The sequence below is a fragment of the Dipteris shenzhenensis genome, chromosome 28, assembly GCF_047967505.1.
Source record: "Dipteris shenzhenensis isolate YYH24624 ecotype China chromosome 28, Dip_SZ_1.0, whole genome shotgun sequence".
NCBI lineage: Eukaryota > Viridiplantae > Streptophyta > Polypodiopsida > Gleicheniales > Dipteridaceae > Dipteris > Dipteris shenzhenensis.
In genome coordinates this window covers 4,667,339-4,681,903 of record NC_141623.1, presented here as the reverse complement: position 1 = coordinate 4,681,903, position 14,565 = coordinate 4,667,339, and the positions used below count along the sequence as shown (strand labels likewise).

At 38.3% G+C, this 14,565-nt stretch overlaps 1 protein-coding gene across 3 annotated transcripts in view; it reads right to left on the bottom strand.

Moving 5' to 3' along the window:
• The window catches only part of LOC147883069 (alkaline ceramidase-like), a 43,355-nt gene extending 42,943 nt beyond the window's left edge, over positions 1–412 (bottom strand). For 2 of the 3 annotated variants that reach the window (XM_087399749.1, XM_087399751.1), the window contains exon 1: positions 27–412. Coding sequence is in view for 1 of the 3 variants with exons in the window: in XM_087399751.1 (XP_087255877.1) it covers positions 27–35 (9 nt within the window). In the remaining 2 variants the exon portion in view is untranslated. The remainder of the gene's footprint in view (positions 1–26) is intronic. The other variant, XM_087399750.1, reaches the window with a different exon arrangement.
• Between the last annotated feature and the right edge of the window lie 14,153 nt (positions 413–14,565).

Below are 14,565 nucleotides of genomic sequence, written 5' to 3'. Positions count from 1 at the left end.
GAACCAGGGGAAAAAAATGGTGATACCGTGCTCATCGTGATTGTTTCGGATTCGTAGCCTGAAAGGCAAATATTATGATATTCGTAGGCTGCACAGGAGGAGTAACAGACCAATCCGCCCCGCGATTGCGCAAGCCCGGATCGAACTGGTGTCTCGTTGTCTGCGTGCAATTCAATCTAAAGCTTCTGGTCTATGCTGTGGGCAATCCGCATCCGAGAGATCTAATCGACGTTCTAAAGCAACGCAGCAAAAGCTCAACTAGTGCAACGCCTACGAAGAGGCGAACTAGTGCTATATATCGTCAGCTGCAGTAAGGGCTCCTCGTGGCCATTTGCTGCATATGGACCTCCAAAGAAAGAGAGAGAGAGAGAGAGGAGTCGTTCAACAAAACACGAGTGCATGTGTGCACAAAAACAAAACAAGTGTGCACAAAAGCAATGGCTTCTGCTTGAGGCTCTATCAATTAAGGCTCTATGGAAAAGAAAATTTAAGGGTTGAAACAAGGTGGAAATGCTAATTGATACTTACGTGTATATCTAAGAGATGGAGTGGTCACTCCAATATGTCTCATCCTTGTCCTAGCCCTTGTTGCCACAGGGTTAACACAATTTCACACAATAAGTCATCTAGGATTAACTACCTACCACCATCGCACTGGTATCTTTTGATTATTATAAGATGAATGGCATATAATTAATATGTTTAGGATTTATGATCACGAGCCTAGCGGTAGTACAAGATAAGTGGCACATACTTTTTCTTATTTGGGATTACTAAAACTAGCACACGGTTGTATGGGATTTACTAACACAAGCGCAATGGATGTACAAGCTGACTATAAATTCATTTTTCATTTTATAGGATAAGTGGTTGTTTGGGAGTTACTTAAACAAGTGTGATGGCTGTTTTGGATTTACTAAAACATGTATAGTGGTCGTATAAGTTGTCTATAAATACATTTTTTATTATCTTAGTTGTTCAGTACTCCAAGACACCCCATGATGTGCTGATGTATGTCTAAATTCCATTTGGAAGAAATTCTTGCCCTTCTCTTATCTAGGCATAGCTTGCAAAACTGAAATTTAATAGCTTTTACTTGATGAGAGCGAAAAAATATTTGCAAGCTCTTATGTATGAGAATGTAATTGTGGCCTCTGTTGGATGTGTTTTTGCTCTAACAAAGCTCCAACTACTACATTCCACTTCGCATAGGTAATTTCCCAATGATCCTTAAATGCTTTCTCAACCTTATGCTTGGGTTTTGTACATTGCAACACAAAGTATGGGTCATGTTCCTCGTTCTTCCTAGAGTTAGCCATAACTATAAAGTTATCCCACTTTTCTAGATAGTCATTGAAACACTCTCAAACTGTTGGTGAGTCATTATTTATCTCTGCATTGTTTGTCACTCCATCTTCATGTAGAGGAAAAACCTGAATTAGCTCGCATTTTTTTCATAGTTACAATGCTCACAATTGTCATGATCCCTTGTGACACTGATAGGAATATTTTGAAGATCCCGATTTTGAGCTGCTAATGGTAGGTACTAGGCAGAACTGATATTATTATATGCATCTTAGGTCATATGTGCATGCTAAAACTATAAGTTTGTTTGCATGAAGGTAAAACATGATTGTTGATGGTGGAACTAATGGTAGATAGCCAGTGGGGGTGTGGGCAAAGAGCATGCAGCTAAAAAAAGCAATCACACCTTCCCAAAAAAACGTAGTAGTCACTAATTTTGTGATAACTTTTGATTTGTAACAAATTTGATATTATGTTTGTGAATTAAGAGATGTTATCATGATCACTTATTGTCCCTCAATTTCTCTTATCACAACTGTTTTGGAGCCCTCGGTGAGGAGATATCCTTGGCATTGTGGTGACAAGAGAACAACTAGGTGAGGGTAAAACTACAAGTCTGAGATGGAACAAGACTTTTCTAGATTCATGGGACTACCCCATGAAAATGCTACCAAGTTTGTGGAAGAGATGCTTTAATGAAGGACACAAATACTCCAGAGGTATTGTTACAAATCTTGACTTACTGGTTGAAAGGTAAAGCGAGGACATGGATGCAGAACCATGTAGTAATGTTTCGAGAGGCCCAAGACCCTCCAAGGGATCCTACATATAGGGTCATGAGAGATGCATTCTTAGATTAATATGCTTGGGAAAGAGACCCCAATGGAATCTAAAAAGAGCTATGTAATTATAAAAAAGAATGATGAACCAAGATGTCAACAAATACTTGATTCATTTCTTTGAATTGTGGAACCATTAGAGAGCAGCTTTACATCCAGAGCTCCCACCCAAAAGAATTAAAAAGGAGATATTTGTTGCAGGCCTTAAGCTAAATCTTAGATTGAACAAGGAACTAAAGAACCCTCTTTGCTTTGATGAGGCAGTATGGTATGCACGAGAGAAGGAATTGAAGATGAAGAGATTGAGACAAGTGTGTTCTAGAAAAGTCAAAAGATTCCATCATTTAGCATTGAAATTGCTCAAATTGCCAAACTTTAAGACAAATCAGTAATTCCTCTCGCCAAAGGATTAGATGACTCTTCGAAAGAGAACCTCCAATAGATGGTTGAATTAATAAAGCATATGAGCTTGAATATCAACATTGGGTGGTATAGGTTGAGGTAGGGGAAGAGGGTCTTATGGAGGTAGAGGTATTGGAGGTCCAAAAAACCAGAATGGGCAACCGCCATGGTAAGGAGGAAGAGGTCAAGGTATGTATGCTATGAATGTGCAGTGTTTTAACTATGGTGAGTGGGGCCACTACAACACCTATTGTGACAATCCTCCTCATATGGGAGGTGACATGTTTCCTTTAGCACAACACATGAATTATAGGGCTAATGATTTTGGGGTCGAGTTTCAAGATCATTCTTAGCCTAGCACTAGTGGTATTACTGGTATACCCATGAATGAAAATGATAAAGGGAGAGGTAAGGTAGTAAATCTAATTGGGTTGGTAGAAGTTCCAAAAGTAATACTAGTTTTGCAAAGAGAACTAGAGCTCAAAGGAATGGAGAAACAAGCCCTAGTCCAAAGAAGGGCAAGCAGATGGAAAGCCGAGCCTCCAAAACAACAAGTAAAGAAAAAGCTCAAAAGGCCTAGAAGATGATACAAAGTGATGGATTTACCTTTGGGATAAGAGCGGGAAGAATATAGCTTGGTGAAGGATTTGGCTTAGCTAAAAGTAGATATTATCATTGGCCAGATGATGGGTATGTGTCCAAAGTTTGAAGAGGGAATGGAAACAAGGAGTCAATCCTAGTAAGAAAGTTGCTTCGGAGCTACCTAGGGGAGTGATGTCCATTGAAGACTTACCTGCAATAAGACCAATGATTGAGGCCTAGCACCAAGTTGTGGGTTTAGGAGAAGAATATATAGATGGTGGTGCTCATATTTGTGTAATCACACAGTCATGTATGAACAAGCTAGTATTAAAGATTTCAGCTTAGTCCAGGTACAAAATCAGATTGGCCAATCATGCTAAAGTTAAATGTTGGGGTATTATAACGGATTTGGATGTGGAAGTTTTCAATGTACATTGCAAAATTAATTACATGTTATGCTAGTAGGACTAGGAACTTATCCACTAATTCTAGGGAGGATTTGGCTATGAAAGGTATGTGCTATTCATCACAATTGGGAAAAGGGAGTGATAACTATCCATACCTGTACAGGAAAGAAAACGTTTTTCATGTGGATGAAGAAGGGAATGATGAAGAGGAAGAGAACAAAACTAAGAGTGAAAAGGCGAGCAAAGATTAAAATAAGGAGGAAGGCTAAGTGTCTTTCATTCTTGGCAAGGAAGACCCCCGAGAAGTGCAGCTAATGGCTATATTTGATGTTGAAGAGGAGGGAAGACTAGAAACCATGGAAAATCTGATGCAATCGAGGAGTTTCACAAACCAAAAGTAGAATTAGTAGAGTCGATGCTGAGTACCAGCCATGTGGAGTTGAACCTAGATGGAGAAGGGGATGATGAAGAGGAAGAGATAGAAACTAAGAGTGAAAAGGCAAGCTAAAACTCAAGTGAGGAGGAAGGCTAAGTGTCTTTCATTCTTGGTGAGGAAGACCCTTGAGAAGTACAGTTAATGTCTATATTTGATGTTGAAGAGGAGGAAATAATAGAAACCATGGAAAATTTGATGCAACTGAGGAGTTTCACAAACGAAAAGTAGGAATTAGTGGCGATGATGCTAAGTACCAACCTCACTTCACAAGAAAGGAAGTTTGCAAAAGTCCTTGACCTTTTCATCACTTGATATGAGAAAATAAGGAGATTTTCAAAGGAAACTTTTAGCATAGAGTTAAAGAAATGTGCAAAACTAGTGTTTCAAAATTTGAGGAGACTATGACCTGAAGAAATGCAAGTGCTCAAGGTAGAATTAGAGAAGCTTTTGAAGGCAGGTTTCATTTATTAGGTAGAGAATACTAATTTGGGGAATCCATTGATAATAAGGACAAAGAAGGATGGTAGATGGCGAGTATACATGGATTATAAGCCATTAAATGCAACAACTAAGAGGAATCACTATCCAATGCAACAACTAAGGGGAATCACTATCCATTGGTATCCATTACTCTTCCTTGATGAAACCTTGAATAAAGTTGCAGGCCATCAATGATACAACCTATATGATGGAAATTAGGATATTTTTAGATAGCTATTGCACCTTGGGGTTGTTTTTACTTAAAGTCATGCCATTTAGTGTGACAAAATTTGTCAATCCACTTATCAGCTAAGCTTTGATGAGGTACTTGCTCCTTTTATTGATAAGCTTGTTAACGTTTTCTCGGATGATATTTGCATTTTCAATTCAACGAAGGAGCATTGTGAAAAGCTAGAGCAGGTATTTCAAAGGCTAGACTCGAGGGGTGGGCAACTAAATCCAAAGAAATGTTTTATTCCTTAGTCTAGAATTCAACTTCTTGGACATGTTGTGTCAGAGAATGGGATGGAGCCTGATCCCGATAAGGTGAAAGTGCTGATTTTTGTATCCTCTACTACTTCCACTAAGGAGCTCCATACATACATTCAAAAGGTGAAATATATGTCCAAGTTTATGCCTCTATTGTCACTGTTGCTTTATCCACTTCAATAGAAGTTAAGAAGGATCCTCTTCAATGGGATAAAGAGTGTGAGGAGGTGTTTGGAAAAGTTAAAGAGACACTTGGAGAGATTTTGAGAGTGAAAGCTCTTGAATTTGACAAAACATTCTATGTTAATTCTTCCATAGGGCCAGATGCCATTGGGGCAATTCTCTTGCAGCAAGTAAATGAATCTAGGTATTAGTTGTATTGACCAGTTATGCACTTTATGCTTGCTACACTCAATAGTACTAATCTTTCCAAAAGAAGATAAAGTGGATAATTGATTGAGGAGTTTACTCGAGCTTCCTTAGCTGATCTTCTCACATATAAGAAAGGATGAATCTTGGTGACAGGGTGGAACAACCAAGTGGAAGCGAGGAGGTAATTGAGATTGCAAATTCTCATGTGCTTTGGTTTGTTGGTTCTTTGAAGAGGAGTCTAAACTAGGACATTGGAGGGATGGTAGTTTATGATCCTTGTGGAGAGGAGATACACAAGTAGGGATTTCCACTCGATGCCAAAAATAACAATGAAGCAGAGTATTTAGTTTTGTGTCAATTCAGCTTTGTGTCAAAGTCTCAAGGTATGCCTCAAACTTGGAATCCAAAGACTTTTCATTAAAGGGATGCTTTTATTAATAGTGAAGCAGGTATTGGGAGTATGCTGAACAAAGCATATGCATCTCAAAGATTGGGTTTAAGAGGTGAAGAGGCTATTAGGATGCTTTGAATGTTAGATCATCAAACATATGGATAGAAAGCATAACCATACTGCACATGAAGTAGCTCAACAAGCCATTTTGGGGATGTTATTTGCAACTAAGGCAGATGAAATTTTATATTGTGGGAGGGAGTATCTTGCCAAGAAGGAAGCATTTTTGAAGACAGGAAGGTACCATCACGTATGATAAAACAAGGGAAGAATCAATTTGTGAAAAAATGCTAAATTTTTTCATTGTTGATGATAATATTTTTAGGAAAGGACCGAAGAATCAATTTGTGAAAAAATGCTAAATTTTTTCATTGTTGATGATACTCTTTTTAGGAAAGGACCAGATTTGGTATTGAGAAGGGTGCCTTGGAAAGAGGAGATATATCATATATTGTGAACCAATCATGAGGGGGTATGTGGAGGACATTTTGCTTTCAAAAGAACATTGCAAGTAATATTTTTGGAGGGTTATGTGTGGCCTTCTATTAAAGAGAATATACAACATTGGTGTAGATCTTGTTTCCAATATCAGAGAATGGGAAAAAGGGTGTTAAATCTTGAACCAAGGAATATCATACTTGTTATAAACTTTTTGAACGGTGGGGGATAGATGCCATTGGATTGTTGCCTATGATTGCTCGTGAAAAATCCTACATGATTACATCCATTGACTACTTCTCCAGATGGGCAAAAGCTAAGGTAGTGAAAGTAGTGAATGCAAATTTCTGTATGAGGAATTTTTTTGCTGGTTTGGAGTAGCATTGGCCAAAGCTCTTGTCAAAAAAAGGAACCAAATTTTAGAGTGATTTGATAGATCTTTTATGTGAAAAGTTGAAAATCAAATCTAGGTATGCCAGTCCTTACTATCCACAATGTAAGGGGATGAATGAAACTTTCAATGGTGAACTAACAAGCAAGATGACTTGGACTCATGAGAAAACATGGGATTTAGAGCTTCCTTGTGTGTTATTTTCTTACAAGATTGTAGTGAAAGGAAGCACCTAGTTATCTCCTTTCCACCTTATCTATGGAGTTGAACCTTTGCTACCTACTATTGAGGTCTAGGTGCAAGCATTGATATTCTTAATGAAGATAAATTAGGAGCCTCAGCGTTACTTCAAGAATCGCTTTCTAAAATTACAAACAACAGATTTGGATCAGATGCAAGCATTGGAACACTAGCAAAAGACCCAAGAGCAAAACCAGCAGAGAGCTGATGAGAAGATTAAGGACAACCAAATTGGTAAGAGTGACCTTGTGCTCCATTATGATAGTAATCTGGATAACAGTTTCAAAACTAAGTTTCAAACAAAGTGTGAAAGGCCCTTTTTGAGTGCAAAAATGATTCTCTAATGGCTCATACCAGTTGGAGAACTTAGATGGCACCCTACACAAAAACAGAGTTAATGGATACCAACTTAAGAAATACATGATCACTACATGACAAGTGGATAGAAAAGAGGATGAGGCATGGTCTATATTACTACGAAGGAGGAGAAGGACTACTCCAACTCACTATATTAGCTTTTTGAAGACTACTAGACATGAATGTCTACAACTAAGGGGTCGGCAGAAATGATAGGCAGATGTCGAGGACCCCAATTTTGAACCTCTAGTGGTAGGAAAGGGGTAGGAACTAGGCATAATTGATACTATTGTGCATCTTAGGTCATATTTTCATGCTAGGATTGGACGTTTATTTGTATAAAGGTAAAATGTGATTGTTGATGGTGGAAATAATGGTAGATAGGCGAGTGGGGGTGTGGGTAAAGAGCATGTAGCTAAAAAAGCAATTGCACTTTCCAAAAAAAGCAGCAGTAGTCACAATATTTTTACAATGACTTTGATTTCTAACTCATATTTGAGAAATACTTTTTTATTGCAAATATCTACAACTATCTAAAAGAGGTTGGAGCCAAAATACGTAGAGAAGAGGCTCCAAAATAGAGAATACAATAGGTAACTATTTTGTATTGATAGGCTCCTCCTATCTTGCTGCCAGCAAAGATTGGACTTGTGGGAGTGCTCCCTAGTTGCAGCGCTCATCCTCTTCTCAAATATTATGTATTCTCATCTTCGTGAGAAATCACCTTGAAGGATGGCCTATATCATGTTTGTGAATATTTTTTACAGCATAGTGGAGTCTAGAGAGTGTGGGATGTTGCAAGCAGCTAAGAGGTTGATGACATATATAGGATAGGTTTCATCTATGATGCATTATTATGTTTGTGAGTTGAAGAGTTGTTCACAGTACTAAGTGTTGCTTACAGTCCCTCAATTTCTCTTATCAATTCATGCACTAAGAAACAAAAAAGTTTTCTTATTTTGAGCAACTGTTTGTAATTCACTTTCAAGTCATGGACCACTTTGCACATTACACTATTTTTTAGACTTCATTTACTGTATGTTGATTGTAGCCTTATGGAGGGGTTGTCCATAAGCTATGTTATAGCATCATGGGCATCATTGAGCTTTTGTTGAGGGCATATTAATTGGTGTCTAAACACAGCTTTCTTAATAACAACACCAAATCCATCATGTTCCCCCTTGCCATGGCTAGATCTAAAGAAATTCCACATCTTGTTTAGACCAGTCAAGGATTTAAATCTTGAGACAAAGTAGAATCCATGGGCTGATTTAAATTAGAGGAAGCACCGGTGGTCTGGCCACACCCAATGTTCTTTTATATTTTCTTATACATGGGAATCATTTGTTAATCCATTCCCAATCCAATAGAAAAACATAGTGTTCATATGTGTGATGCATCAACCTAGACTCCTATGAGTTAGCAAGTAGATTGGCATCAGTCATAGAAGAATCAAGCAAATGACTGTATGTGATATGCACTAGAATTGTTATCTACTTGTTTTACCTAGACTCCGATGAGTTAGCAAGTAGATTGGCATCAGTCATAGAAGAATCAAGCATATGACTGTATGTGATATGTAGTAGAATTGTTATCTGCTTGTTGAACCAGTGAGCACTTTGTATCTCATCTTCTTCTTGAAATGAGTAATTTTCTACAAAATCTATGATAGAGATAATAGCATCTGTGAAAAATTAGCCAAGGAACATCCTCAACTACTTATCTTGCTAGATCTAGCCGTGAAATTGTGAAGCACATAATTTGGGTTGGATTAAACCAAGTGATCCATAAGCTCCTTTGGGTGAGTGCTCTTATACGATAGTAGCCATGAACATCCTCAACTACTTATCTTGCTAGATTTGGCCCTGAAATTGTGAAGCACATAATTTGGGTTGGATTGAACCAAGTGATCGATAAGCTCACTTGGCTGAGTGCTCTTATACGATAGTAGCCATCTCTTTTTCTCCAATCCTTTATCACTCACATGTTCAGATAACCTCCACCTTAGAGAAATAGGGTTGGCACATGCACAAATTGTAGTCTAACTAATAGGTAATTTGATGTCTTCCCTCATTTCATTTGGAAAGACATCAAATTACCTATTAGTTAGACTACAATTTGTGCATGTGCCACAAATGCATTCAATCGGGACCACTCAAAGTCTCCCTTTAGACAGACCAGTGGCTCCCATAGAGACCTTAGGTTACTAAACTTGGCCTCCCTTGCAACAGATGATGAGAATCTAGGTGGCTTATAGGCTGTGCATTCATCTATGGAGGAATGCTCCAACATGACTAGATCTCAAGTTCAAGGCTTGCTGGGCTAGGTCAAAGTCTATGTGTGTTTTGCAACAACGCATATTCATGTCTTTAAGTTTGATAATGTGCGAGGGCTTATAATGCTTAAAGCTACTTTGCATAAGATTAGGGTTCTATCCCATAAACTTGAGATACAAGTCCATCTGCTCACCCAACATGTGGGAATAAATTTCAGACATGCAAAGAACAATTATTAAAGTATAGCAAAACTTATTACTAAAGGTTCTAGAATTAGTAAACATAGTAATCACAAGTATGCATATAGCATAATGCATATACTATTCAACATACTAAAAGTATATATGATATTCACAAGTATACTCCATGGGTATGCATAAAATACATGGTGGAACTATGATATAGTGCATGTAGTACACTCTTCAATGCCTCTTCATTTTAGGCATGCAAAGAAAAATAACAAAAAACATAGTACGTGCAAGAACACGGGAGGTAGTCAGAAAGGCAAGCCACTAGAAGTGATACTAGGAGAAAGTTGAGCCACCAAAAGTGAGCCAAGCTATGTATGATCATGCACATAAATGTAAGTCTTGAAGTCTTTTCATTATTCTTAAATTGCTGCTACTGATTGTACTTCCTTCCAATTCATTAACTTCATTGATTGAATTAGTAGCACGAGTGACTTAGTAAATTGCAATATTGACTTCATTGTCATATCATGAACTTCAGTGACTTAACCGATTACTTTAGTGACATAAGAAATTTCAAAATTTCATGACTAACTTCTACGCCATAACATGAAATATGCAACCATAATACTCAACAAAGGAGAATAATGTGAGCCAAAAAACATCATCCAATAGGACTATTTTAAATATTCACACCAAATCAAAACTTTGTACAATGTCCTTTGGAAATCAAAGCTATGAAGTTCTTTTGAAGAAGCCAAAATGATATCATTCCTCAAGAGTGGAAGGTGAGGCATGTGCTACACCTTAGAGCATTCATCATTGACATCATACTTCCCACGTGCCTCCATTTGCTTTGACATGTTTTTCACATAGCATTGTAGGAAGCTATAGACATCAACATATGAGCGCAAGTTAACTTGACATTACAATAAGTAGAAACTTTCTTCAAGTTATGGATTATTTAAATACCAATATAATCTCCTTGCTCACAAAACAACTCATTACAAATTCTTAAGCACAATCAAGATATCATATCACATACAAGCCCTATGGATTTTCCACTCTTAATCACAATCAATATATCATATCACATATAGGCTGTATGGATATGCCACTCTTAAAATCAAATTTTACTTTTTAAAGCTCTCAAAATAGCAAAAAATGAAGCATAACAAATATCCAAGTAACTAGTGTCTCACTAAGATTCATCATATGGATTGATAGTAGGCATCAAGGCATACTCAAACTCATCTCCCTATGTACTAGTAGCCTACATCCAATCTAACTTCTTTGCACATAATGCTTGCATAAGGGGCTCCACACTGAATGCACAATACTACTATCACTATCAAAAGAAAAGCAAGAATGACTAGTAGCCTAGAATGCTCACATAAGTGGTGTTGTTCCACATCCCATCTCTATGCAAAGGCCACTTGTAGGACCCACCAAGCTCAAAATACAACCCAAAAAACTAGTGGACCTCCCCACTAATCATCTAGCATGCCTACTCAATGAAGATCCTGCCATCTTCTCAGCATTTGGAAGATAGCGATTCCATGAGTCACTCCTTTGCTTGATGTGAAGTCTGTCAAATAATATCTAGCTCTCTTGGTAGAACATAAGTGGATGACGGCCCACACGTCTAGCAAATACTACCATGAAGGAAAGCATCTGCACACACAAACAATGAAAGTTTGAATACTGTTAAACTTTTCTTACCTATTGTGATAAAAGCAAACAATGGAAGAAAGAAAACTAACCATCAAATCCTCTCCATTCTCCATGACATGTCTATAAAGCACTCTGTCCCCCACAACTACATGCCATGCAACCTACAAGCCCTAAACATGAATGTATTTCTCCAACCATATAATGCAAGGTCCTTCAAACAAAGATTGTGCCAACATGTTAGAAAGATCACACTCAAGCAAGATCTCATTCAATGGAGAGATTATGTTTAAATTTCTTTTACTTGCAAGAGTACAAAAGGGAACTTGGTAATGGCCACATGGAGGTAATGCATTTGATTAAGCACTTGGTAGTTCAAAAATTGATCAATCTCCTTGATGTTGCCATTTCTCTACTGTAAGGAATGATGGCTTAGTGCGTCAAATTAATTGATGGATGCAATAAACTTAATCAAACAATTTATTTCAAAATTAAAATCACAAGATCATGAACTAAAGAGAAACCATAAAATCAAATGACTCAATAACTCTCATTGAAAAAAGTTCAAACTTTTGTCCAAAACCAAGCTCATCCCTATGGGATTTGTTGCTCTTTAAATGTGAAATAATAGGTTTCTTACCATAATACACTTTCCACAAAGGCTCGCCACATAGGCTCATACCACACAACTACAACTAACTTACTCAAACGACTTGCTCAAGACAACCCCACCAGAGGATAGCCACCTCACATGCTCGTGACCTCGACTCTCTGCACACACAAAGAGCTAATGTCCCTCACTAATTTTGTGGGAGTCGACTCTCAAAAGCACCTCTGGAGCATGCTAGAATGGAGGTGACGACTCGCCTCCATCTCCTACTATGTAGCCAAACACACACAATAAAGCCACGCTGCAATCCATGCAAGAACTCACATGAAATTCATAATGGATCAATCACAACACCAATAGAACTACAGTAAAAAGAACCCTTCTACACCTTACTGACCCATAGGTCTCCCGTGAGCATGAATACCGAACCCTTTCTCCAAATAGTCGAGTGGTGGTAATTTGGTAACAACATCATCAGATTGGTTCACAACATGAGCTGCCACCTCAAGGATTTTGTCCATAGTGCGAGGGTTTTTGGAGAGCATTAAGAACAACCAGGACAATGTTAATGGAGTGGTGTCCCTACCTTCAATGATGAAGTTGATGACAACATCTCTTAGTTGCTTGTCCATGTAAGGAAGACCATCATCGTTCTCCAAAACCATGAGTTGTGAGAGGAGATTGAGTCTCTACAAATACACACACAAGTTGCCCTTGTGAGGAGGATAAATGCATGTAGATAAACCTTGAATGGCCACCAACACAGACCGCACCTTTCTCTTCAAAATATGAGGCAGCTTTGATTGCTAGAACCAATTCTGATTGAAGAATGCCTCCTGCTTCTGAGCAAACTAGAGCAATTTTTGCGATGTAGATCTTAGCGATCATATGCCATCCTGAGCTAGAAAAGCTAGTTACATACCTCTTGTCCAAGAACTTGCGAAGCTCTCATTTCAACCCTTCGGGTATCTATCACGTTGTACATGAACGAGTCCATGACCTTCACGCACTTCCATAGCCTCACTTCTATGCCTAGGTTTAGAGCACACTTCACTTTCTAGAGCATGCCGACATATCGTCTAATGATCAGGCTGTGGGATTCATCAAATGTAGCAGTGAATGGCATTGCTGGTAGCTAGGGTGACAGGTTGCGAAGATGAACTCCAAATCAAAATTTTCAAATCGAGTCCAAAGTTAGACACATAAACATCCTGTAATCAATTAGACTAAGAAAACTAGTTAGTTCAGTTGTATGAGATCTTTGCTATCAAAAAATATTTTAGAGGTGAAGATCAAAGACTTCATTTTTCATCTTCAACCACTTCATTTTTATTTGTAGTAACTGAAAGCACTTCAACCACTTTCAATGCCTCCACCTTGAATGCATGAATGCTGTAATCTCTCAGCTTCTTGGAGGATGGGAATTTGAGGATTGTAACTTTCTGTTGTTAAAGCCACCTCTAATCACCATCCATGTTGAAGATGCCAGTGCCTAGAACATCCACAAATCTCTTATGGGTACGTTCACCTTGCCTAAGAGAAGGTCATGTCAAAAGACTGAAACACACATCTACAATGCCAAAACATAGTTAGTCAACCCAATGTTTCTAGTGGCAACCTTGAAGGGTGCAGAAGGGGTGAAACTGCAAATGGAAACATAGAAATCAGGGAGTCGTGTGCATAGGTAGAATTGATCATTGTATTGATCGATTGGTGAACGGTTTACATAGTTGTGAGAGATAGATACGAAGAGGTATGTGTCTCTTCGCATCACGGTAAGTGCGTGTGTGTTATTCAGACCTTAATCAGGTCTTAGTTTCAATACTCCCCCTTGAGACTGATAAGGTCTTGAAGAGTAATAGAGTAAGAAAGTGAGTGTGTGTATATATATATCACCAATTTTCAGTTGGAGGTGAGTCGCCAATTAAATGCTATAATTTGTAAAAGTATGCAATGCATACTATTCTATCTAGGATCTAATACAGCTTGAATGATTAGCATCATAAAGACTTTGGTTTTCATCTTTCTTCATCTTGCTTGATATTCAATCTTCATCTCCTGTTCTGGAGCTTGTGCATTAATTCTCCCCCTCGAGCGAGAGAACTGGAGAGAGGGGAAAGTTTGATCTTCTACATGTTCACTCAGAATCATCATCTTTAGCTTGGTCTGAATTGTCATCATGATCGCTATCTTAGTCTTCAACTGTGCCTTGGTCATCAGTTTCATCTTGAATGTCATCCTCGTGATCTTCAGTGCTATCATCCCTATCCTGTTCTTGGTAGTCCGTTGGATCTGCTTCATCCTGCTTGTCCTCAAAATTTTCATCATTGTTATCTTGAGGATCATCAGACTGAGTGCTTGAATCTGCATCGTGGGCGTCAGTTTGGTCTTTATCTGACTCGTTTCGATCTTTTTCTTCATCTTGGAAATCTTGATCATCTTCAAAATTGGCCGTTGCTTCGTATTCTTGGTTGTGGTTAGGGTTTGCAGTGCTAATTGAAGAAAATCTTGCGTGGATTCTTTCATCAAATCCATTGCCATTGTGCTTGTCGCAACCCATTGATCGATCTGGTTTGATGGGATCTTCATCTTTGCATGCAGCAAATTCCTCCGATGGTCGCAGGTTTCCAT